The sequence below is a fragment of the Schistocerca cancellata genome, chromosome 9 (assembly GCF_023864275.1).
Source record: "Schistocerca cancellata isolate TAMUIC-IGC-003103 chromosome 9, iqSchCanc2.1, whole genome shotgun sequence".
NCBI classification, from domain to species: Eukaryota; Metazoa; Arthropoda; class Insecta; order Orthoptera; family Acrididae; genus Schistocerca; species Schistocerca cancellata.
In genome coordinates, this window is record NC_064634.1 from 307,807,979 (window position 1) to 307,831,660 (window position 23,682).

Consider the following 23,682-nt stretch of genomic DNA (forward strand, 5'->3'; position numbering starts at 1 on the left):
AGCAATGTCACAATATAACTGGACGCCTGACAGTGGTAGTGTGATGTGACAGAGTTGCATGCCTGATGGTTGTGTCAACAAATTAAGTAATTAATGATATGATTGTTGCACTGCTGTGAGAGCTTCAAAGTGAATTACTTCAGAAATAGATTCTATGTCTGAGAGCCCATCAACTGGCATGCTCAGTTTGTCTTCAGTCAGTGTCCATCCATGCATTGTTGTATTGCAGCACTGATTGTGGAGGCAGATGCATCAACCACCAGTGCAAGTTGTGCCTACAGTACTGGGTGCACCAAGAGTGCTGCTTCAGTGGTGGCAGTCTTCAAATCAGACATTGCCATATCAACTTCAGGATTCCATTGAAGTTTATCCTTAGGCCTTGGTCTGACTTGTTCAAATTTGTCCAGTAGCGCAGCTAGGAGTGCAGAATCATAATAATAGTTCATGACACCACAGAAGTGTTGTAGTCCCTTGATTGTTTTAGGTCATGGACAAACATATATTATGTCTACCTTCTCTTTTGATGGCCAGATTCCTTGAGGATTAATGTTATATCCAATAAATTGAACATCTGCCCCAAAGACGCATTTTGACGGATTAATAATGAGGCCATGGTCACATAGATGGGTAAAGAGTTGTCATAGATGTGACAGATGCTCTGTTTCTGAGCGTGACATGATCAAAACATCATCTATATATACATATCAATAATCAAGTCATGTATAACCTCATCTGTAAATCTTTGTTACATTTGAGTAGCATTAGACAGCCTGAAAGATGTGCAAGTGAAGTTAAACAATACAAAAGGCATGCACACAGCTATCCTAGGAATGCTGTCTGGTGCTGCATATACCTGATAAAAGCTCTAAAAATGTCCAGCATAAAAAATATGCTCTTACCATAGACGTTGGACTTGAAATCCTTGATGTGTGGTATAAGATACCAGTCTGGAATTGTTCTTGCATTTAGCTGTCAATAGTCTCCACAAGGACACTATCCACTGTTCTCTTTTGGTATCATATGGAGCAGAGATGTCAAACTACTACTTGATGGACAGCAGATTCCCTGTACGAGCATCGATGCAAACTCCTGTTTAACCACTTTCAGTTTCTATGGCATTAAACAAAGTGGTCAAGCATGAAGAGGTGGTGCAGGCATGGTCAAGTATAGTGGACTGTGGAATGCTTCACAGGAGCTAACATGGGAGCTTGAAACCTCAGGGAACTGTTTCAAAAGTTTGATAATCAGAAAATCTTGTTTCACTCCAATGCCAGCATCTTCCACATCTTGAACTAGTACACTGCTAGATAAGTTAGTGCTAGTGTCCAGTGGCATTGATGCTGGTCAGGCTCAAGTCCATAAAATGATAGAAAAATCTGCTCCCAGTAGAGTATGTGTAATGCCTGCCATTACAGCCATTGGCTGCAAAGAGGGGGTAACTACCATACTTACAAGGTGGCAAATGGCTGAATGGATAGACTGTTACATCTGTGCCCATACCTACTAAGCTCTGTAGTTTTGTACCCAGGTCTGTGATAAACAATCGATGGCTGCCATTCAGAGTGTCAGTGGCTGTCATCACTAAACTCCTGTTGTGTTTACCTGGTCACAAGGTGGACTATACTTCAATGACTTGGATCTAAATTGGTGGTGGTACTTTCATAGCTGTACATGAATAGCTGCATTTTCTGGGTGAGTGATAGCGATGGGATTGGCAACTGTTGTCCTGAGCTCACAGTGCAGTGACTTGTGTGGTGAGTTTGATGATCTGAGCTTGTAGCACAGCAAAATTGCTGTCTGTCAGCAGTTGTGGGCTAACTGCTGCAACACACACAGATGGATACATTTCAGATATTCTATTGGCAGATTGTAATAGCTCATCTAGATTGCTGGTGCACACAGCTAAAATCTTTTGAGTGTCAGGTGGTACCCATGCAGCCAAATGCTCTGCAAAATTTTGTCACTTACTGCATTGCTTGCCAATGTATGTTATTGGTGCAGCAGCTATGATGATGTGCAGTCACCCAGTCTCTGGTATGAAGTAATTTTTCCAGTCTCTTCACCTCAGACTGTGAAAGTCAAATGATTAAGGCATCCTTAATTGCTCAATATTGGTCCACGTTTGGCAGTGATGACAGAACACCCTACACTTCCAGTGCCATTTCTTCACTGTGTGCTATCACAGCATACCACAGGGCTCAATCCTTGGACCCTTTCTCTTCCTTATATGTATTAATGACATAGCACAACCCATTAACTCCCATATTGTAAGCTATGCAGATGACACATCAATCTTATTCTATGGAAGTGAATCTAATGAGCTAGAATCTCTTGGTACTAGTGGTGTAACAGAAGTAACAAAATACAATGATCAGTGACTCAAGATGAATGTCACCAAATCTCAACTACCGACATTTAAAACAGGCAGTTCTCACCATAACAATATGAATAGAGTGTGTAATATCTATGCAACAGAAAATGGTAACTGTAATTTCCTTGGTGTGTATGTTGATGAAAATTTGTGGTGGACATACCACATTAATTTCATATGCAGAAAAGTCAGTAGTGCCATATATTTCCTCAGCCAGCTCGCAAAGATAGTACCTAACGAAGCACTGAAATTAGTATATTATGGAACACTTTAACCCTTTCTCAATTATGGAATTGAACTATGGGGCTGTGCAGCGGATATACATTTAAAAAGAATACTACTACTACAGAAAAGAGCAATAACACATATACGTGGGATGGGACATAGAGATTCATGTCATGAAGTGTTTGTGCAGCACAAATATCTGACAATATATTCTCTGTACATCTTCAACATAATTGTATTTTTTATAAGTCAATGAACAGAAGCTGTAATTGTAATTTCAAGGGCAGTGATGTACATGATCACAACACTAGAACAGTATAACTATTTCCGTAACAGAACAACATTAAAAATGACTGATAGAAGTCCATACATCTGTGATTTGATCTGGTATAACAAGCTACCAAACACTCTAAGAACGTACATGGGAAATGTTTTTAAAACAAAATTAAAATCTTTTCTAATAGAAAAATGTTTATATTCTTTCACCGAATTTTAAGATAGTGATTGTAACAGCTGTAATGTGATAAATATAAAAAATAGACATAAGAAGCAACAGCTACAAAATATAGTGTATTTTGTAAGTGTAAATATAACCATAGTATTAAGTCTGATGTTTGCAAAAGCCATCATTACTATGGCTCCATGCAAAGAAAATGTAAATAAATAAGTATATTTTGTGTTTGCCACAGTGAATCATGACAGGAAAATTAGCTTTCTAACTGTGTAAAGTATAGCATTTTTAATGCCTGTGACTGTCATGTATCATGTCAGGGTCGCCAACTGCTTCAGGTTAATAAAACTCACTTTGTTAGCCTTAAAATAACCCATAACACAAAATGACATTAAAGTGACAAAGCAAACAAAACATCAGGACAATATCTCAGAAAAAAACAAAGAGTAAACATACATCACAGGTTGAGCCAGAAATGGTCTTGCATGGAACCATCACTTGCGTGTAGCACTACACCATACGTACACACTCTACACTAGCTTGTGTACACTTCACAAGTTTTCAAACATAGGAATCACACAGCCAACTGGTTGCAAATAACTGTTTGGTACACTGAGCTAGGTTTTGACACCTCTAAGGATATCTTCATCGGAACAAAATTTTGAGATACACTATGAAATAATACATAGGAAATTAACTATGACAAAAAATATTAAACAAGATGACAATTGACGTGATTAGTTATATACAATTGCATTGCAAGAAGGCAGTGGTCAGATTTTCAAGCAGATATGCTCACATTCCTAGGCAGGAACAACATCAGACTGATTGGCCCAGAGGCTTACATTGCTGCCATGAAAACAACACAAGTTGTGCTGCCTATTGGACATGGCCAGCAACAAGTGCCCATTTGAAATGTTATAACATAAATAACTGAAAAAACAACAGTTAATTATAAAAATAAAATACAAAGGTAGAGAGCTTAAGATATTTTTGAAAATACGCAGTAGTCAAGCAGATGAAGGATAACTAAGAGCCATCTATCTGCTTTACAGAAATTACTATTATGTAAAGGACAGAATAACATAGAAAATTTTGTGTAAACATCTATAAAATCCAAAAAATATTTGCATGAAGGTAACTTTATTGGCGTACATCTATGAGGTTCAAAGAAAATAATGTTTTGGAAATAGAGGCAGGAAAATACAGTAAAAAATAAAGGAATCAAAATTCTGTGAGTGGTGAATGAAAATTGTAGAAAAAATTTTTGTTTCATAACTGTAACAGTTCATTGAGGATGAGGCCATCATTCTCAGAAAGATCTTCCAGTTTGTCCTATATAAGGAACAGGACATGTATCACACATGGTTCTAAAAACACCTGAATGATGTACAGGAGCAGCTGTGGACTTAAGATTGAAAATAAGATTTTTTTTGCAAGTTATTTTTGGTGTAAAGGCTAATTTTGCATCCATATCTTTCAATCAGAAGACAACAAATTTTATAATAAATAAAGTCTAGAGATGGTATCAAGAAAACATTTTTCTACTTGTTAGTATCAGAAACAGCACTGGTGCCTAAAGTGGTCACTTAACTTTGAAGATCTTGTCAGCTCTCAATAGATAACAGCCATTATTAACTGCAATAGTTTTTATTATATTCATCTCTCTGCTGAGCTTGTCAGGTGATAAAGGTACAATTACTGCATGATGAATGGCTGAATGGAAAAATGCTCCCTTATGCGAATGAGGATGCACTGAACTATTGAGCACAGTTTGATCTGTATTAGTGGTTTTTCAAAAAAATACTGATAGAAAGTCTGTCATTGTCAATAACAATACTGAGGTCCAAATAATTAAGCTGATGATTGTTATTTTCTAATTCACATTAAAACTGATTTTTCATGAATACTATCAAAAATTTCAAACAAATGTCGAATTCCTTTCTGGGAACCACTGTATGTGATCAAAATGTTGTTTACATACCAAGAATATGATAAAATACTCAGATCAGCAGTTGAAAAACTACTAAAGAATTTCTCTTCCAGCAGATTGATGAAAATATCAGTGAAGATGCCTGCCAGTGTGTTACCCATCGCTAGGCCATCAGGCTGATGGTACAGTTTGCTATTGAAGTACAACTACACTCCTGGAAATGGAAAAAAGAGCACATTGACACCGGTGTGTCAGACCCACCATACTTGCTCCGGACACTGCGAGAGGGCTGTACAAGCGATGATCACACGCACGGCACAGCGGACACACCAGGAACCGCGGTGTTGGCCGTCGAATGGCGCTAGCTGCGCAGCATTTGTGCACCGCCGCCGTCAGTGTCAGCCAGTTTGCCGTGGCATACGGAGCTCCATCGCAGTCTTTAACACTGGTAGCATGCCGCGACAGCGTGGACGTGAACTGTATGTGCAGTTGACGGACTTTGAGCGAGGGCGTATAGTGGGCATGCGGGAGGCCGGGTGGACGTACCGCCGAATTGCTCAACACGTGGGGTGTGAGGTCTCCATAGTACATCGATGTTGTCGGCAGTGGTCGGTGGAAGGTGCACTTGCCCGTCGACCTGGAACCGGACCGCAGCGACGCACGGATGCACGCCAAGACCGTAGGATCCTACGCAGTGCCGTAGGGGACCGCACCGCCACTTCCCAGCAAATTAGGGACACTGTTGCTCCTGGGGTATCGGCGAGGACCATTCGCAACCGTCTCCATGAAGCTGGGCTACAGTCCCGCACACCGTTAGGCCGTCTTCCGCTCACGCCCCAACATCGTGCAGCCCGCCTCCAGTGGTGTCGCAACAGGCGTGAATGGAGGGACGAATGGAGACGTGTCGTCTTCAGCGATGAGAGTCGCTTCTGCCTTGGTGCAATTGATGGTCGTATGCGTGTTTGGTGCCGTGCAGGTGAGCGCCACAATCAGGACTGCATACGACCGAGGCACACAGGGCCAACACCCGGCATCATGGTGTGGGGAGCGATCTCCTACACTGGCCGTACACCACTGGTGATCATCGAGGGGACACTGAATAGTGCACGGTACATCCAAACCGTCATCAAACCCATCGTTCTACCATTCCTAGACCGGCAAGGGAACTTGCTGTTCCAACAGGACAATGCACGTCTGCATGTATCCTGTGCCACCCAACGTGCTCTAGAAGGTGTAAGTCAACTACCCTGGCCAGCAAGATCTCCGGATCTGTCCCCCATTGAGCATGTTTGGGACTGGATGAAGCGTCATCTCATGCGGTCTGCACGTCCAGCACGAATGCTGGTCCAACTGAGGCACCAGGTGGAAATGGCATGGCAAGCCGTTCCACAGGACTACATCCAGCATCTCTACAATCGTCTCCATGGGAGAATAGCAGCCTGCATTGCTGCGAAAGGTGGATATACACTGTACTAGTGCCGACATTGTGCATGCTCTGTTGCCTGTGTCTATGTGCCTGTGGTTCTGTCAGTGTGATCATGTGATGTATCTGACCCCAGGAATGTGTCAATAAAGTTTCCCCATCCTGGGACAATGAATTCACAGTGTTCTTATTTCAATTTCCAGGAGTGTATATTGTTTTCACTTGAATACATATATGCTATGTATTTGCAAAACTTCTTTTTTTTTTTTTTTTTGCCTGCACAAATCATCAAAGAGTTTTATTTCTGTATTTCATTCATTTCTGCATTAAAATTAGCATCTAGAAGAAGTACAGATTCCTTTTTGTCATAGGAAATTACTTGTAAATACCTCTATCACTCTCAAATTGACCTCTATCACTCTCAAATTGTAATGGGTTGTTGACAATAAATTTAATCAATGAATATATGTATTGTGAGGTTGTGGTTAAATAATCCCAGCTGCTTTAATGAATAGCTGCAAGTTGTATGTTTGTATACCTACAAATAATTCTAATTATTTTCTCCATGTAATGAATAAATTTTGGCTGAATGAGGGATTATTCCAGAGTATTATCACATGGGAAGTTAGTGAATGAAAACCTGCTACCAATTTCTTTACCTCCAAAGCTCACAATTATCCTTATGGAAAAAGTAGATGAACATAAACATTTTGATCTGCATACTATGTGGAGTTCCTAGTTAAGATTTCCATCATTATGATAACCTAAAAGCTTAGAACTTTCTGCCCAGTATATTATGTTTTGTTGGTATACTTCATTGATAGGAAGTGAAGTATTTTTGACATACAAAATTACAAAATTGGATTTACTGTATTTATTTGAACATTAAAGCTAGAGCATTTGTGTGAAACCAATTAATAGCTTCAACAACAATATCATTTACCATTTTTCTTATGATGCCTCTTTTCTTAGTTTGCAATAATTTTTGTTTTGTCAGGAAAAATAACTTATCTTCTCTTCCACATTTATAATAAATATACATGGGCATAGTGAAGTTTCAAATCATGTGGCATGGTTTGATGGCTCAAATGGTAAGAACATTGCTTAAAAGCTGTATAGTCCTTGACTGGGTGCTAGTCCAGTGCACAGCTTTAATTTATAAGTAATGTTCGTGTTTATTAATGTTCTTCTTGATTTACACTTAAGCTTGCATTAGTTTGAATTAATAAATCAATAACACCCTATAGCTGGACTGGAGACTCATGTCTATTCAACATAGTGCATGAGCATACTTTCCGTGTGAGCACATTATATTCTGGAAACTACTAATGCTGCTGTAGTAGCCACCAGAAAGATCGCGGGAGGCGCACATTGGCACGGCGCGTCACGAACGGTAGTCGCCGCCAGTAGAGTCCCGTCCACCAGAGGGCATGCGAGAATTCGGACGCGACCTCTGCCGGCGTAACAACAAGAACAACAACAACAACTCCGGCAGGACAGGCCGTGCGCAGTCAGTCAACATCGGGCATGCCTAGGACACAGTCCCGGTCTACGCTAAGTGAAGTGCGACGTAACGTGAACAGTGTTACTACACAATTGGCGACGAGTAGGGTCGTTCTTTCGCGTGTTGCGTCGTTGTTCCGGTTTCGCAGTTTCTCCACGGCATGGAGGATTTGGTGCGTGTTTTGGTTGCGCAGCAGACGGAGCTCATGGCCACCATGAAACAAGTGCTTCCGGCGTTGCTCTCCGCGCCGTCTGCTCCGGCGCAGTTCCCTCCTCCCTTTCCCCCGTATGACGAGACGGCAGAGGATTGGGACGCATATGAACATCGCCTTCGGCAGCATTTCCAGGCGTTTCATGTTGCCGATGCGGAGGTATGTCGTGCTCTCTTCTTGTCTTGGATATCTCCCTCGCTGTATCAAGTTTTGCGGCAGCTAGCGCCGTTGCAGGAACCCTCGTCCTTGTCGTTTGACGCATTGTGTTCATTGCTGTCTTCATATTATCGCCGCCGCACGCATGTTGTGGCGGCTAGGGTCGAGTTCTATCAATGCAAGAAACAGCCCCATCAGTCTTACCGGGCGTGGGCCGCTACCCTGCACGCTCTTAGTCGCAAGTGTCATTTTGTCACGGAGCAGTCACGGGAGTCGTATGCCCATGTTATGGTCCGCGACGTCATTGTTCGTTCAGCCCCTGATCGGGAGGTCCGGCAACGGGCCCTGCAGTTAGAAGACCCTTCCCTCGAGGAAGTCCTGTCCATTGCTCAATCGTATGAAGTCTCTCACGCAGCAGGTCAACAGCTGGAGGCGTGGTGCGACGTCGCGGAGGTTCAGGGCGGCGCGGCCGCATCCACTGTGTCCGGGGTGGACGACGTGCGAGCGGTACAATCCGGCCGTTACGGCCGCTCCCGCGCGGCGCGTAAACAGAATTCCGGCCGCCGGCCCCTGTTGCCGTCCTGTGCATCATGCTATATACATCACGATCGGTCAAAGTGCCCCCAGCGTTGGGCCGTTTGTCGCAAATGTCATAAAAACGGTCACATTGCTAAAGTTTGCCGCTCAGCCTCAAAGGAATCAAAGGAAGCAAGTACAGAGGACATGGACGTTGACATTCAGGAAGTTTCATCGGGCCAGACTCCCGACGCATCGGCACGCAAACTCTTTATCGAGGTGTCGGTTCGGTCGCGCCGGTTACAACTGCAGGTAGATACGGGCGCGGCAGTTTCGTTGTTGAATGCACAAACGTATTCCGACCTTGGCTCGCCCCCGTTGGCGCCAGTTTACCGGCGTCTACGCGGTTATGGTAAACAGTTCATTCCCCTCCTGGGTCAATTCACTACCGATGTGACTTACAAATCAGTCACTCGGCCTATTACTTTTATTGTTGTCAGTGATGCGAGCTCCGCTAACCTTTTTGGCCTGGATGCCTTTCAAGCTTTCGGTTTTTCTATCGCTGACACCATACAGTTGGTCTCCGAAGACGTTCCCTATCACTCATTGGAATCTTTGATCTCAGACTTTCCAGATATTTTTGAGGAGGGCCTGGGGCGTGTTTCAGATTTTGAAGCTCACTTAACGTTGAAGGCGTCTGCTCGCCCGCGTTTTCTACGCGCGAGGCAGATCCCCTTGGCTCTCCGCCCTCAGGTAAAGGAAGAGCTCGACCGGCTGACAGCCCTGGGGGTCGTTCTTCCCATTTCTTCCAGTGAGTGGGCTTCGCCCCTCGTTATTGTCAAGAAGCCCTCGGGAAAATTACGTCTTTGTGGCGATTTTAAGGCCACCATTAATTCCCAATTGGTGGTGGACACCTATCCTTTGCCTCGTGCTGATTAATTGTTCTCCACCGTGGCGGGAGGCCACTATTTTTTGAAAATTGATCTGTCAGAGGCTTATCATCAGATACCACTTGATGAGGACTCCAAACGGCTGGCAGTCGTCAACACCCCGTTTGGCCTTTACCAATACCAGCGGTTGGCTTTTGGGATATCCAGTGCCCCGGCGATATTCCAGCGTTATCTTGAGCATGTCACGTCGACAATCCCTCATTGTATTAATTACCTGGATGACATCATTGTCACGGGCCGCAGCATGACGGACCACTTGCACAACCTTCGCACCCTCTTTCTCAAATTCAGGTCTGTGGGCTTGCGTTGCAACCTGCATAAGTCAACCTTCTTCCAACCGTCCATTGAGTATGTGGGCTACACCATATCTCGGCACGGCATCCAGCCACTAGGAAGTTTGGTCCAAGGTATCGTCAACCTTCCTCGGCCCACTTCGCTGAAGGAGTTACAAGCTTTTTTAGGCAAGATAGCCTATTACCACCGGTTCATTCCCAGGGCTTCCACTATAGCCCATCCCCTGTACTGCCTTCTGCACAAGGGTGTTCCTTTTGATTGGTCGCCTGCATGCGAGCGAGCGTTCACCTCGTTGAAGGGCCTCCTCACATCAGCCCCTTGTTTGGCTACTTTTGATCCCCATAAGCCGTTGGTCCTGGCTACGGATGCTTCGCAGTATGGGGTGGGGGCGGTCCTGGCCCATCGCAACGCAGATGGTTCCGAGCAACCACTGGCGTTTGCGTCGAAAACGCTTAGTCCCGCGCAGGCCCATTACTCCCAGGTGGAAAAAGAGGCTTTGGCCATTGTCTACGCTGTTACCAAGTTTCACCCTTTCTTGTATGGCACGAAGTTTCAGTTAATCACTGACCATAAGCCGTTAATATCGTTATTTGGCCCCGCCTCTCAGATTCCGGATAGGGCAGCCCACAGACTCCAGCGCTGGGCCTTGTTCCTCTCTAAGTACCATTATGACATTCGTTTTCGCCCTACAGGCCAGCATGCCAACGCCGACGCTCTTTCCCGTCTTCCGGTGGGCCCGGACCCTACATTTGATCGAGAGGAGATTATGTGTTTTCATTTGGATGTGGCGTCCCGCCAAGCGGTTGATGGCTTCCCGATCACTAGTTCTCGAGTCGCCAGGGAAACGGCGGCTGACCCGGTTCTCCGGCAAGTAGTTCGCCTCATTCAGCAGGGGTGGTCGTCCCGCCCTCCGGGCCGGGCCTCGGACCCTCTTCGTAATTATTTTCTTCTACGAGACCGTCTCTCGGTCTTGGAAGGAGTTCTCCTTCTGGCTACCGATGATACAGCTCCTCGCGTGGTTGTTCCTGCAAGTTTACGAAGGGAGGTCCTCAAGTTATTACATGCGGGGCACTGGGGTGTTTCCCGTACTAAAACCTTGGCTCGCAGACATGTGTACTGGCCCGGTATTGACAGAGAAATTGAGCACTTGGTGGCCGCCTGTTCCCAGTGTGCGAGCCAACAAGCATCTCCCAGGGCAGCGTTCTCTTCATGGCCGCCGGCAACCCAGGCATGGGAACGTGTTCACATCGATTTTGCGGGCCCGTTTCTCAATGGCTTTTGGCTCATTGTCATTGATGCTTATTCCCGATTCCCATATGTGGTTCACTGCTCCTCAACCACTTCAGAAGTTGCAATCCAGGCACTAGCAAAAATCTTTTCTGTGGAAGGTCTGCCAATCACCCTGGTCTCGGACAATGGACCGCAGTTTCTTTTGCAGACCTTCCAGGAAATTTGTAGGCGCTTCGGTATTCGGCACGTTTGCTCTCCCCCCTTCCATCCACAATCGAATGGGGAAGCTGAGCGCATGGTGCGCACCTTTAAGACACAGATGAAAAAGTATGTGCACGAATTTCCTGCAGAGGAAGCATTGACGTTTTTCTTGACGGCATACCGGACCACACCAATGGGAGACCGCAGCCCCGCAGAGCTCCTCCATGGGCGTCAACCTAGGACTCTGCTGCACCTCCTCCAGCCTGGTCCTCGCCAGTCTTCACAAAATGGAGTACCTGGCTTTCCACTGGGTATGTCAGTCTGGGCCCGTGGGTTTGGTCGCAATCCACATTGGATACCGGCAGTGGTCCTGCACCGCCATGGCCGCCGGCTCTATACCTTGCAGGTGGGGGACCGGGTGGTACGTCGTCACCAAAATCAGCTCCGTCCACGTTCGGGCACCCACCCGCCGACCTCTCGGACACCGGCTTCCCCATTGCCGGCACCTGTATCGGTTTCACAGGGGACGTTACCTCCTCTCCCCGCTGTGACTCTGCCACACTGCGATGGTTCTCAGCCTTGGCAGCCTCCAGTGGCTCCAGCACCGGCATCGCCGTCATTCGAGATGCCCCAGCGAGAGCCGGCCCCCCTAGCCGGCCCGGTTTCACAGGGGGCTAGTTCCCCTGTGGTCGTCCCTTCCCCTTCGTCCCCGCCACTAGGTCTTGCCCCTCCTGAGGTGGAACAGGATCCAGACTTCGACAGCTTGTCGCCTGTGCTGTCCCGGGCTCCGGTTGTGGGACGACGGGGGCCTCTTCGTGTGGGTCACTTCCAGCCGTATTCGAAGGTTCCGGCTCGAGGGTTGGCAGATCCCCTCGACTCCGGCCATCCAATGGATGTGGAGGTCATCGCTCCTGCCCGACGCTCCACCTTCCGACGCAGTGGATCACAGTGGCTTCACCCCCCGAAGGAGGAGGAGTGTAGTAGCCACCAGAAAGATCGCGGGAGGCGCACATTGGCACGGCGCGTCACGAACGGTAGTCGCCGCCAGTAGAGTCCCGTCCACCAGAGGGCATGCGAGAATTCGGACGCGACCTCTGCCGGCGTAACAACAAGAACAACAACAACAACTCCGGCAGGACAGGCCGTGCGCAGTCAGTCAACATCGGGCATGCCTAGGACACAGTCCCGGTCTACGCTAAGTGAAGTGCGACGTAACGTGAACAGTGTTACTACAGCTGCCACATTAAAAGTCATATGTTTCATTAAGCAAAACTTGTTAGGAATATAATTACAGTTATTTTGGACTAACCAGCTCAGTAATCTTCATAAAAAAATGCACCCTTGTACAAAGTGCTGTTTTGTTGCCTCTTGTTCTTAAATCACTTTCTTCATCTGAAAAAAAGCAAAAAATGGCATAATAAGCTAACTTTACACTGCTGTATTAATTAACATTTTAAATATGGTAAGTACAATTACAGCAGAATTTGAATGATTTAGGAATAAAGGAGACAACTCACTGAATAATAGAAGCATTGAGTCATTGTCAGGCACACAAAAATGAATTAAAACTTCACTAGCTTTTGGATAAATGCTTTAACAAACTAGGTCACACACTTGTGCAGCTAAATTGTGGCAGCTGAATATGCAGTGACAGGACTCCAGTTCAGTAGGTAGACTGGGGTGAGGTTTTGTGTCAAATAGTGTGGCTAGAGCAAGGAAAGAGGTGGTAAGCAGGAGAAGGGGTTGGGGAAGTGTGGCTCATGGTTCAGAGGGAGGCAACAGATGTTCAGGATAGGAATGTAGGAGGGAGAGGCTGTACATATATGAGATAGGAATGCAACACATGGGCACCAGAACCACTGAGTTCATGTGGCACATGATGATGAAGTGGTGGAGGAGTGAATTGGGAGGGCATGACAGCATAGACGAAGGAGCAACTGTAAGTTAGATGGTGTGGAAGCAATGGCTTTGTCGAGATTGAGACCATGACAACTATGGCAATATAGGATGTGTTGCAAGGATAATGTGCACGTATGTATAAGGTGTAAAACTTTGCTTCCGCCGTTTGCCAATAGATGGCGACAATGGTAAGTAGCGGTCAAAAGAAACAGATCACAGGGATCAGGTAGTTAGCTTGGACCTCACATAACCTCATTCAAACATTAGTCAGTTTGTGTGTGCATCATAAAGTTGTTCTTGATTGAAAATGTCAGTTTATGACATTCTCATCATTTGTGGGAGGTGTTACTGTTTTGTTTCAGTATGAAGAAAACAGCAGCTGAGTCTAATCGAATGCTCTCAAGTACATATGGTAAGGATGCTATTAGTGAAAGAACGTGTCATGAGTGGCTTCAATATTTCAAGAACAATGATTTTAATGTCATAGACTGGCATAGTGGTGGAAGGGAGAATGTTTTCGAAGATGCAGAATTAAAGACATTGCTGAGTGAAGTCTCGCATCAAACTCAAGAATAATTCACATGATTAGTGGGAGTGACACAGCAAGTCATTTCAAAACGTCTCAAGGCTATGGGCATGATTCAGAAAGCAGGAACATGGGTCCCGTGTGAGCTGAAACCAAGAGACATTGAACAACATTTGTGTGTTTGTGAACAGTTGCTTAAGAGGCAAAAACGGAAGGGATTTCTGCATGACATTGTGACTGGGGATGAAAGATGGGTTCATTATGATAACCCTAAATGCAAAAAATCATGGGGATATCCCAGCCATGCTTCCACATTGATGGCCAGACTGAGTATTCATGACTCCAAGATCATGCTCTGCATTTTGTGGGACCAGCTCAGCATCATGTACTATGACATGTTAAAACGAAATGAAACAATCACACATGCTTGATATCAAATGCAACTAATGCATTTGAGCAGAGCATTAAAAGATAAATGGCCACAATACAGCAAGAGGCATGACAAAGTGATTTTGCAACACAACAACGCTCAAACCCACATTGCAAAAGAGATAAAAACATACTTGGAATTGTTAAAATGGGAAGTCCTACCACACTTGCTGTATTCTCCAGACATTGCTCCCTCTGACTATCACCTATTTAGATCAATGGCACATGGCCTGGCTGACCAACTCTTCTGATCTCATGAAGAAATCACAAATTGAATCGATTCGTAGATCGCTTCAAAAGATGAACAATTTTTTCAACACAGGATTTGCACACTGCCTGAAAGATGGGAGAAAGTAGTGGCCAGCGATGGAAAATACTTTGAATGATACATGTGTAACCAATTTGTTTCATTAAAACCTCAAATGTTGGGGAAAAAATGGTGGAAACAAAGTTGTACACCTTGAAGTTGATAAAAGTGGATGTTTTGGGAAGGACCCAAGTGGCACAGGTAGTGCAGCAGCCATTGAACTCAAACATTTTGTGCTCTGCAGTATATTCTTGTAATGGTTGGTTCTTGACCACAGTTTGACAATGGTCATTCACTATGATAGACAGCTGGTTGGTTGTCACGCACACGTTAAATGCTGTGCAGAAATTGCATCAGAGCTGGTGTACAACATAGCTACTTTTATGTGTGGCTCAATCTCAGGTGGTATAGGATAAGCATGTGACATGACTAGGCTAGGATGTGCTGGGTGGTTGAATCAGACATATCTTGCACCTGGGACTTCCACAGGAATGTGACCCATGTGGTAAAGGATTGGGAGTCAGGGTGTCATAGGAATGGACCAAGATGTTGTGTAGGTTGAGTGGGTGGCTGAATACCACTTTTAGAAGGGTTTGGAGGGATTATGGGTAGAATGTTCCTCCTTTCTGGGCACAACGATGGATAGTCAAAGCCCTAATAAAGGACATGGTTTAGTTGCTCCAGCCCAGGATGATGATGGTTGAAGAGGGGGTAGCTTCTTCGCAGTTGATTCTGCGAGGTGGAGGAGGACTAGGTGTGTGATGATATGGCATGGGAAATCTGTTTGCAGATTAGTTTGGGGAATAATACTTGACTATAAAGGCCTTCGTAAGACCTACAGTACACTGACAAAGGAATTCTCATCACTGCAGATATGTTTTCCACAAGTGACCAGGCTAAATGGGAGTGATTTTTTGGTACGGAAAGGATGACAGCTGTCAGAATGTAGGAACTCTTTATGGTTAGTGGGCTTGATGTGGGTAGAGGTGTGGATGGAGTCATCAGAGAGTTGGAGATCAGCATCCAGAAAGGTGGCACACTGGGTTGAGTAGAACCAGGTGAAGAGGATGGGGAGAAGTTGTTGAGGCTGTGGAGGAATGATAACAATGTGCCTTGGCCCTGGATCCAATCATGTGAATGTCGTCAATGAACCTAACACACATTCACGCAAGTGCAACTCACGCACATGACCACAGTCTGTGGCAGCTGAAGCCATACTACAAGCAGCAGCACAGCAGTGCATGATAAGAAAGACAACTGGGTGGGTGTAACGAGGAGGCTAGGGTGGGGAAGCCCCACCCTCCTCCTTACCCCCACTCAGTTACCTCTTCCATCATGCACTGCTGCTGCTGCTCGTAGTGTGGCTTCAACTGCCACAGACTGAGGTCATGTGTTTGTGAGTTGCACTTGCATTAGTGTGTGAGTACATCTGTCATCTATTTTTGACAAAGGCCTTGTTGGCCGAAAGCTTATTTTGTGACAGTATTTTTGTTGTGCCTATCTGTGACTCAGCATCTCCGCAATGTGGTGAGTACCAACTATCCCTTTCATAATAGTGTTACATTCCATCCTGTTTGAGCAATGAACCTAAGCCAGACAAGAGATTTGAGGTTTTTGAGAGACTAAGGAAATTTCCTCTAGATGGCCCATAAACAAAATGATACAGGAGGGTGCCCTGCAAGTGTCCATGGTCATGCCACAGAGTGGTTTATATGTCTTCCCCTGAAAGAAGAAGTAGCTGATTCAGTGAGATGTACTTAACATTTCAGTATTATTTAGTATCATGGGGAAAAAGGAAGTAGCTCAGTGATAAAGTGCCGAACTACAAATTTCAGCACATTGAGTTCAATTCTCTTGTCAGTCCTAAAATTTTTATCTCTCAGTTATCACTTCTTTCAGCTATGGCAGTGTTTGATAATGTGAAAAGTGCTGAGTTTCACTATGGCTTTGCAGCCTCAATAAACTAGAGGTCCCCTAAAATCGATTGGGTGAGTCAGTTTGGAGGCTGGAGTAAGCCAAGGCAGACCAACTCCAGCAGAACCATGCCTAGTTAAGCACTGTGGTGTTCAGCCACCCTTCATTGTTGATGATCTATTCTGCAATGTCCACCATGTGGAAGATCCAGGGGAGGTGGAGGTGAAGCTCAATGGAGCTGCAGGTATGAAGTGTAGATGAGTTCACAGGTCACAGGAGAGCACTTGTGCATGTGGGGCGGGCATGTGACCATCGGTTTAGGTACAATTGAGATGTCAGCGCAGGTGTCCATGAGGAAGTTGCAACTCGAAGAAAAGTCTTTGATGTAAAGGTAACTGCACAGCAGGACAGAGGCATGAACAGAATGCAGTGTGGGTTTGCACTTATTGTATGATTGGCTTTTTGGACACGAGGGGCAACACTTTTCTGTATCATTGCCAAATATGGTGTGGTACCAATATTGAGGGTATGTTGGGAGAAGAGGTGGCCAATCACCCTCCATGGGTTCAGGTTCGTACGCCAGGGCAGATGGTGTAGGCATGATATGCAGTGGCTCGGTGGGAGGAGAGTGTGCATGTTGGGTGACAGGTGGTGCAGCAGTCTGGGGGGCGGAACATAGCATGCCCCCGCCTACGGGCAGGTGAACTACCAGTGCAGGAGTGCGAACCAGCTGCATGAGCTCGTGCTGGTGGGATGGTTCCTTTGAAAGGGCACGGCCGATTTCCTTCCCGGTTCCTCCCTCACCCGAGCTTGCGCTCCGTCTCTAATGACCTCGTTGTCGACGGGACGTTAAACACTAATCTCCTCCCTCCTCCTCCTCGTGCTGGTGCCACTGGTGTTTGAGCGAAGAGACTGGTCAGCCATCCACAGATGCAAAGCAATGGATTCCAGGGGAGGAGATGAACCTGGAGACCTGTAGGCAGTTTTGATAAGCACACCAACCACATGGTTTCATCTGGCATCATCTGCACACTGACCAGGTGGTGCTGCCAGTACCAAAGCTTGGATCGAGATGTGGTCACCGAGATGTTCCTCGTACAGTATTTGTAGAATAATCTCTTACGGGGAATGCGAAAGGTGCTTGATGATAGTCTATTTTGCGAAATCTTACTACAAAGTTAGCGGCAGCATCAGAAGTAGATCACAGAACAGGTCTGTGTGCCTGTGCAGATGAGTCATGAGACACAGGAAATTTGAATTGTCATTGATGGTGTGGTACAGTTTGAACAAGTTTTTCACCAGTGCAAACCACGTTGCTGGGTTGTCCTCAGATAGTGGGGACGGGGTCAGTAAGCAGCCTGGTGGTGGCAACAGTGATGCAGTTAGTTCTGTATCTGAGTCCCTCATATCACTTGTACGATGTTAATACAGGACCAGCATGGTCAACACAGACGGCACTGCGTAGGGTGTGAGTGAGCAGTCTGTCAGAACAGATGAGAAGGGCACTAGGAAATGATGCTGTAGAACTGTCTGATGCAACATTCATGGTGCAGAAGTCCAACACAGAAGACATGGCCAGTGCCATTTGAAAAGCGAGCAGGTGAACGGCTGCAGCTGAAACCCCCTGAAAATTTACTTGTGGTGGCGGGGGTTGGTGGAAAAGCAGACGTGCATGGAGGAGCACAGTAAAATGTTCCCACTGGGCTATCAATGTTATGAGCCAGGGTGTGTTTGGAGGGGCAGAAACCACAGTTAGTATCACTACACAGCACATTGTTCACATCAGGTGGTGGTCTATGAAGTGCACTGATGTACTGAATGGTCACTGGGGGTCGAAACATACCTAGTAATGTTTGTGATATACACTGGGCGTTGTTCACTTCGTTAACCAATGAAGCAGTAAAGCACTCTGGCATTGCGGGGGCATGATTGATACACATGGACTGTCCTAACAAAGGCAAGTTGTACAAGGCACTGTTGTAATGGTTCCCCAGGCAGCTCGCGTCTGATACATAGTTTGTGCACAATATGCAGAACCCATGTTAGCATGATGAAATGCAGTAATTTCGTCCTCTTCATTATCGTATTCAAAATGCGTATGTTGATGCACACTTGCTGGAGAGGCAAAAGCCTGAGTCTGAAATCATATGTTGCACTTTCGAGTGGAGAAAGTGTTGAGGCGATGAAACGGAAACATGTTGTAGAATCCAGGTCATGGTGAAGCAATGAAATGTCCCATTGTAGGTGCAGGAGCTTTGATTTCCATGTGCTGCACATCAGGATGCATGACCAAGTGGAATGAATGAAGGTGTAAACAAAGCCAGTGCAGCAGATGAGAAAATACTTGCACTACAAGGAAACGGCATGTGAATTCTTACGCAGGGTCACCACTGTGAGATTTCTGTTGGGTTGTAGCCTAAGGAAAACACACTCAATACTGTAAGACTCGGTATGTTTTGAGCAAAGATCAACATTACAAGAAGTCATACAGCGAACTGAATAAGTAAGATGGTGTGGGCCATTAGGTTACAGAGTCAAAGAACTTGCGATGGCGGAGATATGTCATTTGTACTTGTCAACATCACAACTGTATTAGAGCCCTCCTAACAGGCAGAATGCAGTATGTAGAGAGGCATCATCAGAAGCAAAAGTAGAGTTCATTGTACTTCCAAGTAGTATGACAGGGCTGCTGTTATTCACAATATATATAAATGACCTAGCAGAGAGTATCTGATGAAACCTAGATCATGTATGTGACCTATAGTTGATAAATGAATATGAATATGGACATCTCAGTCAGAACTTAGTTTGTGGTGTCATTTACAGCTTTTTCCTTGATAGCCACTATGGAATAAAGCTTTATAATGCTCTACCACTCTGCATCAGGGGAACAGAAGATGAAGGAAAATTTGTCAGAATTAAAAAAGTTTATGATAAATAAATGTTTTTATAGCATAGAGGAATATTTTGAATCCTTAAATCACTAACTGATAGTGTATTGTCAATATCATGTTCTCACTGTCAGTTCTAAGTTTATGATAAATAAATGTTTTTATAGCATAGAGGAATATTTTGAATCCTTAAATCACTAACTGATAGTGTATTGTCAATATCATGTTCTCACTGTCCGTTCTAAGTTTATGATAAATAAATGTTTTTATAGCATAGAGGAATATTTTGAACCTTTAAATCACTAACTGATAGTTGTATTGTCAATATCATGTTCTCACTGTCAGTTCTATGTCTCATTTATACTCTTTTTAACTCTAAAATTATGTGTAATATGTGTTTTCCAAAATGTACTAAATATATATAAATTCATCACACATGGTACATGTTAAAGGAGCATGTAAAAGAACAACACATTAATTTAATGTTTTAATTTTCAACGTAATGTTATGTCTTTGATAGAAATTTGTAATATTCTGCTGTGCATATTCTGGACAGTATTATGACAATTCCTATATCATACAAATGATGAAAAGGATGATAATAAATGAAATTAAATGAAATTGTTGCAGCAGTTGGAATGGAACATTATTATAAACTGACGACATCCATACAATATATATTGTTCCACAGATGAATAAATAAATAAATAAACACAATATATCAGGCTAAAGATGTCAATGATAAATTTAATATATTCCTGAATGAATTCGTTACAATTTTTTCCCCAAGAGAATTTCAAAAAACTCCCATCTTATTGATTACAGGAGACAATGGCTCACTACAGGAATCAGAACATCCTGTAAAACAATGAGAATGATTTATGTCTCAGTCAGAAATTCTATCAAACCCCTGGATAGGGGGCACTACAAATTATACTGTAGCATCTCAAAGAGTGTCATCAAAAAATCCAAGAGCATGGTTTTTAAAACTAAAATTAACAATTCAAATAATAAAATAAAAACTATTTGGAAGGTAGTCAAATGGGACACTGGAAAAATTACAGAAGATACAGACAGTATCGAAGTGTGTCATAATGGAAGCATGGTAGATGAAGGTGATATAGTTGCTAATATATTCAACAACTATTTTTTGCTGGTAGCACACCAAATTGGTTATAAAGGGTCTAGATTTGAAGCTATGAGTCTTCTACAAAAAAAAGTGCAAAAGAAAATTATTCAGATGCATGTACCCTACATTAGAAGTGAAGAAACTGAGAAGGTAACAAGGCAAATGGAAAATAAAAATTCCAGTGAAGTTGATAATATAGCTATCAAAGTACTGAAGCACTGCTGCAAATTTATTCTTGAACTTCTCTGTCATATATTTAATGAGTCCTTAAAAAAAGTTACTGTCCCTAATAGACTCAAAGACGGAGTTGTGAAACCACTGTTCAAAAAAGGTGATAGAGCTGATGTTTCCAACTACTAGCCAATTTCATTGTTAACAACTCTCTTTAAAACCCTAGAGAAACTGATATTCAAGAGAATCATGGATCATCTCAATGAAAATAAAATCCTTATTAAAAATCAGTTTGGATTCCGAAAGGGTACTTCAACTAAACACACCATTCTTTCTCTCTCATTTGTCGTCCCCCCCGATAGCTGAATAGTCAGCGTGAAGGACTCTCATACCAAGGGGTCCGAGGTCAACTCCTGGCTGGGTCGGGCATTTTCTCCACTCAGGGACTGAGTGTCGTGTTGTCTTCATCATCATCATCTCATACCAATCGATGCACAAGTCACCGAAGTGGCATCAGCTCAAAAGACTTGCACCAGGCGACTGGTCTACCCAACAGGAGGCCCTAGCCACACAACATTTCCATTCTTTCTCATTTGTCAACCAACTCCTTGAATCCATAAACAATGAAATATTACCAGTTGGAATCTTCTGTGATTTGTCTAAAGCGTTCAACTGTGTAGATCACAGAATTTTACTTACGAATGCTGAGCACTATGGATTAAATGATAAAGTAAGGATGTGGCTCGAGTCATATATAGACAACAGAAGTCAGAAGGTAGTTCTGAACTATTTTGCAATGGCACCTGCCTGCTCTAATTGGGTAACAGTAAAATGTGAAGAGCCATATGGCTTAGTGCTGGGTCCCTTACTCTTCCTCATCTTTATCAATGATCTGCCATGCTGTATGACACGAAAGAACTCTTCACCCTATTTGCTGATGACACAACCATTATGATTGGCAAAATAGCCAATTGCAGCCTGGAGAACACTGCAACCACTGTATTCAAATAAGCTCTAGATTGGTTCACTTCAAATGGTCTGTTACTCAATATGAACAAGTTTCAATTCATACAGTTTCAAACAGCAAATAAAAAACAAGAAAATATTGAAATAAAATGTGGTGACAAAGAAATATTGAGAGTTGAGTTTTCCAAATTCCTGGGATTACACATAAACAACAGTATAAACTGGTCAGTTCACATCAACAACCTACAGGATATAAAAGACCGAATTCCACAGCATTTAGCATTTGCTCAATTTCATCTCCTTGTGGCTTGGAAACAATTAAAGCTACAAACCTAGGATATTTCCAGTCACTTATGACACATAGCATCATAGTTTGGGGTAACCAGTCATAAGCAAACAAAGTCTTTATTGCACTGAAAAGAGTCATCAGAATTATGGCTAAAGTGCACCCCAAATGATCTTGCAGAAACTTATTCAAACAGCTCAGGATCCTCACCATACCATCTCAGTACATTTTTTCACTAATGTGCTTTATGTACAATAATAATACAATTTACAAAACAAACAGTGAATATCATGATCACAATACAAGAAGTGAACATGATCTTCAGAAAGTTATAAAAAATCTCAGCATGGCACAGAAAAGAGTACATTATTCAAGCACAAAAGTATACAATAAACTTCTATTTCATATTAAAACAATCCTTAGAGATGTGACTAATTTTTTTAAAAAAACTGAAACTTTGTCTTTTGACTAGTTCTTTCTATTCTTTGCACAAATTTTTTGATGGTGTGTAACAATTAGTGCAACGTATTTAATTTTAATCATTCCTATAAGAACTGATTATGTAGTGCTGACTTATCAGTTGATGTCAGAATCCTTTTTGTATGTATTAGAATGTAAGACTTATAATTTGTTTGTATAATCATTATTACTATTATAATCTGTGTTGTTGCTTAAACACTTGAACATCATGTATCTGTTTACATATGTTTCAGTTTGTAAGCCACATGACCATTTAGATATGGTTATTAGAGTAATAATCTGACAAGTTCTACATCCTAGCAATACATTTGCATCAAGCATCTATGGAACACAAAAATAAAGAAATAAAACTTTGTTGATACCTACTGTTGATGTTTGGCTAGCACACAGATTTGCCTGCCTGTCTAATATGGTACTGTCTTCACCACCATTCGAGCACAAGCACTTTTTTCCATGAATGAATCAATGGCAAATGGATGCAACAACAGTGCAGTTTGTATTTGAGTATTTCCCAATCAAACTTCCAAACTGTGTTCTCCTACACTTGCTTATGAATTATTCAACAAACTTGGACAAGAGGTACTGACCAACAGAAGATTTTTATTTTATATACTTCCAGAAGAGTCAGTAACTATTACACTTTGTGATTTATTTGTAAATACTTTGTGCTTAGTAAACTCCACATTGTTGAAGAAGTACACTTACAAAAGAGGTGACAAGGATTTTTTGGAACTGTAACCAACCTCTTCCCAGAATAGTAATTGTCTTACCCTTTTGATGAATGTTTCAAACACAGTGGAAAAAGCAGTTTATCAAGCTCTGAAAACAGCATGAGCTCATGCAGAAACTGATAGATCTGGTACATCCATATTCTCTTCTGGCAATTCTAGCTTTCCACCTGTTCAAAGAAGCTCAAGAGAACTGGAAAGTGAACCAAAAGCGTTTAGCCCTTCATTTCCAGGCAAGTGCTGTTAAGTTCCCTGAGTGACACAAGCCTTTCTATTGTCTACAAACCCATGACTCTGTTACCTAGTGCAAAAATTGGCTCCTTTACCTGACCTGTCAGTGCTGCCCCTCACCACTGTTCATTTGCTTTTAAGTGAACATTTTTCTACAAAAATTCAAATGGTGGCCACTTATTTAGAGGTACTTCAACACTGTAGGACAGCGTTGGATACCTGTACATTGCAGATTGCAGACCTGTGAGGCCTGAGTAGAA

The 23,682-nt window shown here is 43.4% G+C and overlaps 1 protein-coding gene across 4 annotated transcripts in view; it reads right to left on the bottom strand.

Moving 5' to 3' along the window:
• Positions 1–23,682, bottom strand: part of LOC126101562 (uncharacterized) — a 78,392-nt gene that overhangs the window by 16,025 nt on the left and 38,685 nt on the right. For all 4 annotated transcript variants that reach the window (XM_049912199.1, XM_049912201.1, XM_049912200.1 and 1 more), the window contains exon 2: positions 12,775–12,857. In XM_049912199.1, coding sequence (XP_049768156.1) covers positions 12,775–12,857 — 83 coding nt within the window. The remainder of the gene's footprint in view (positions 1–12,774; positions 12,858–23,682) is intronic.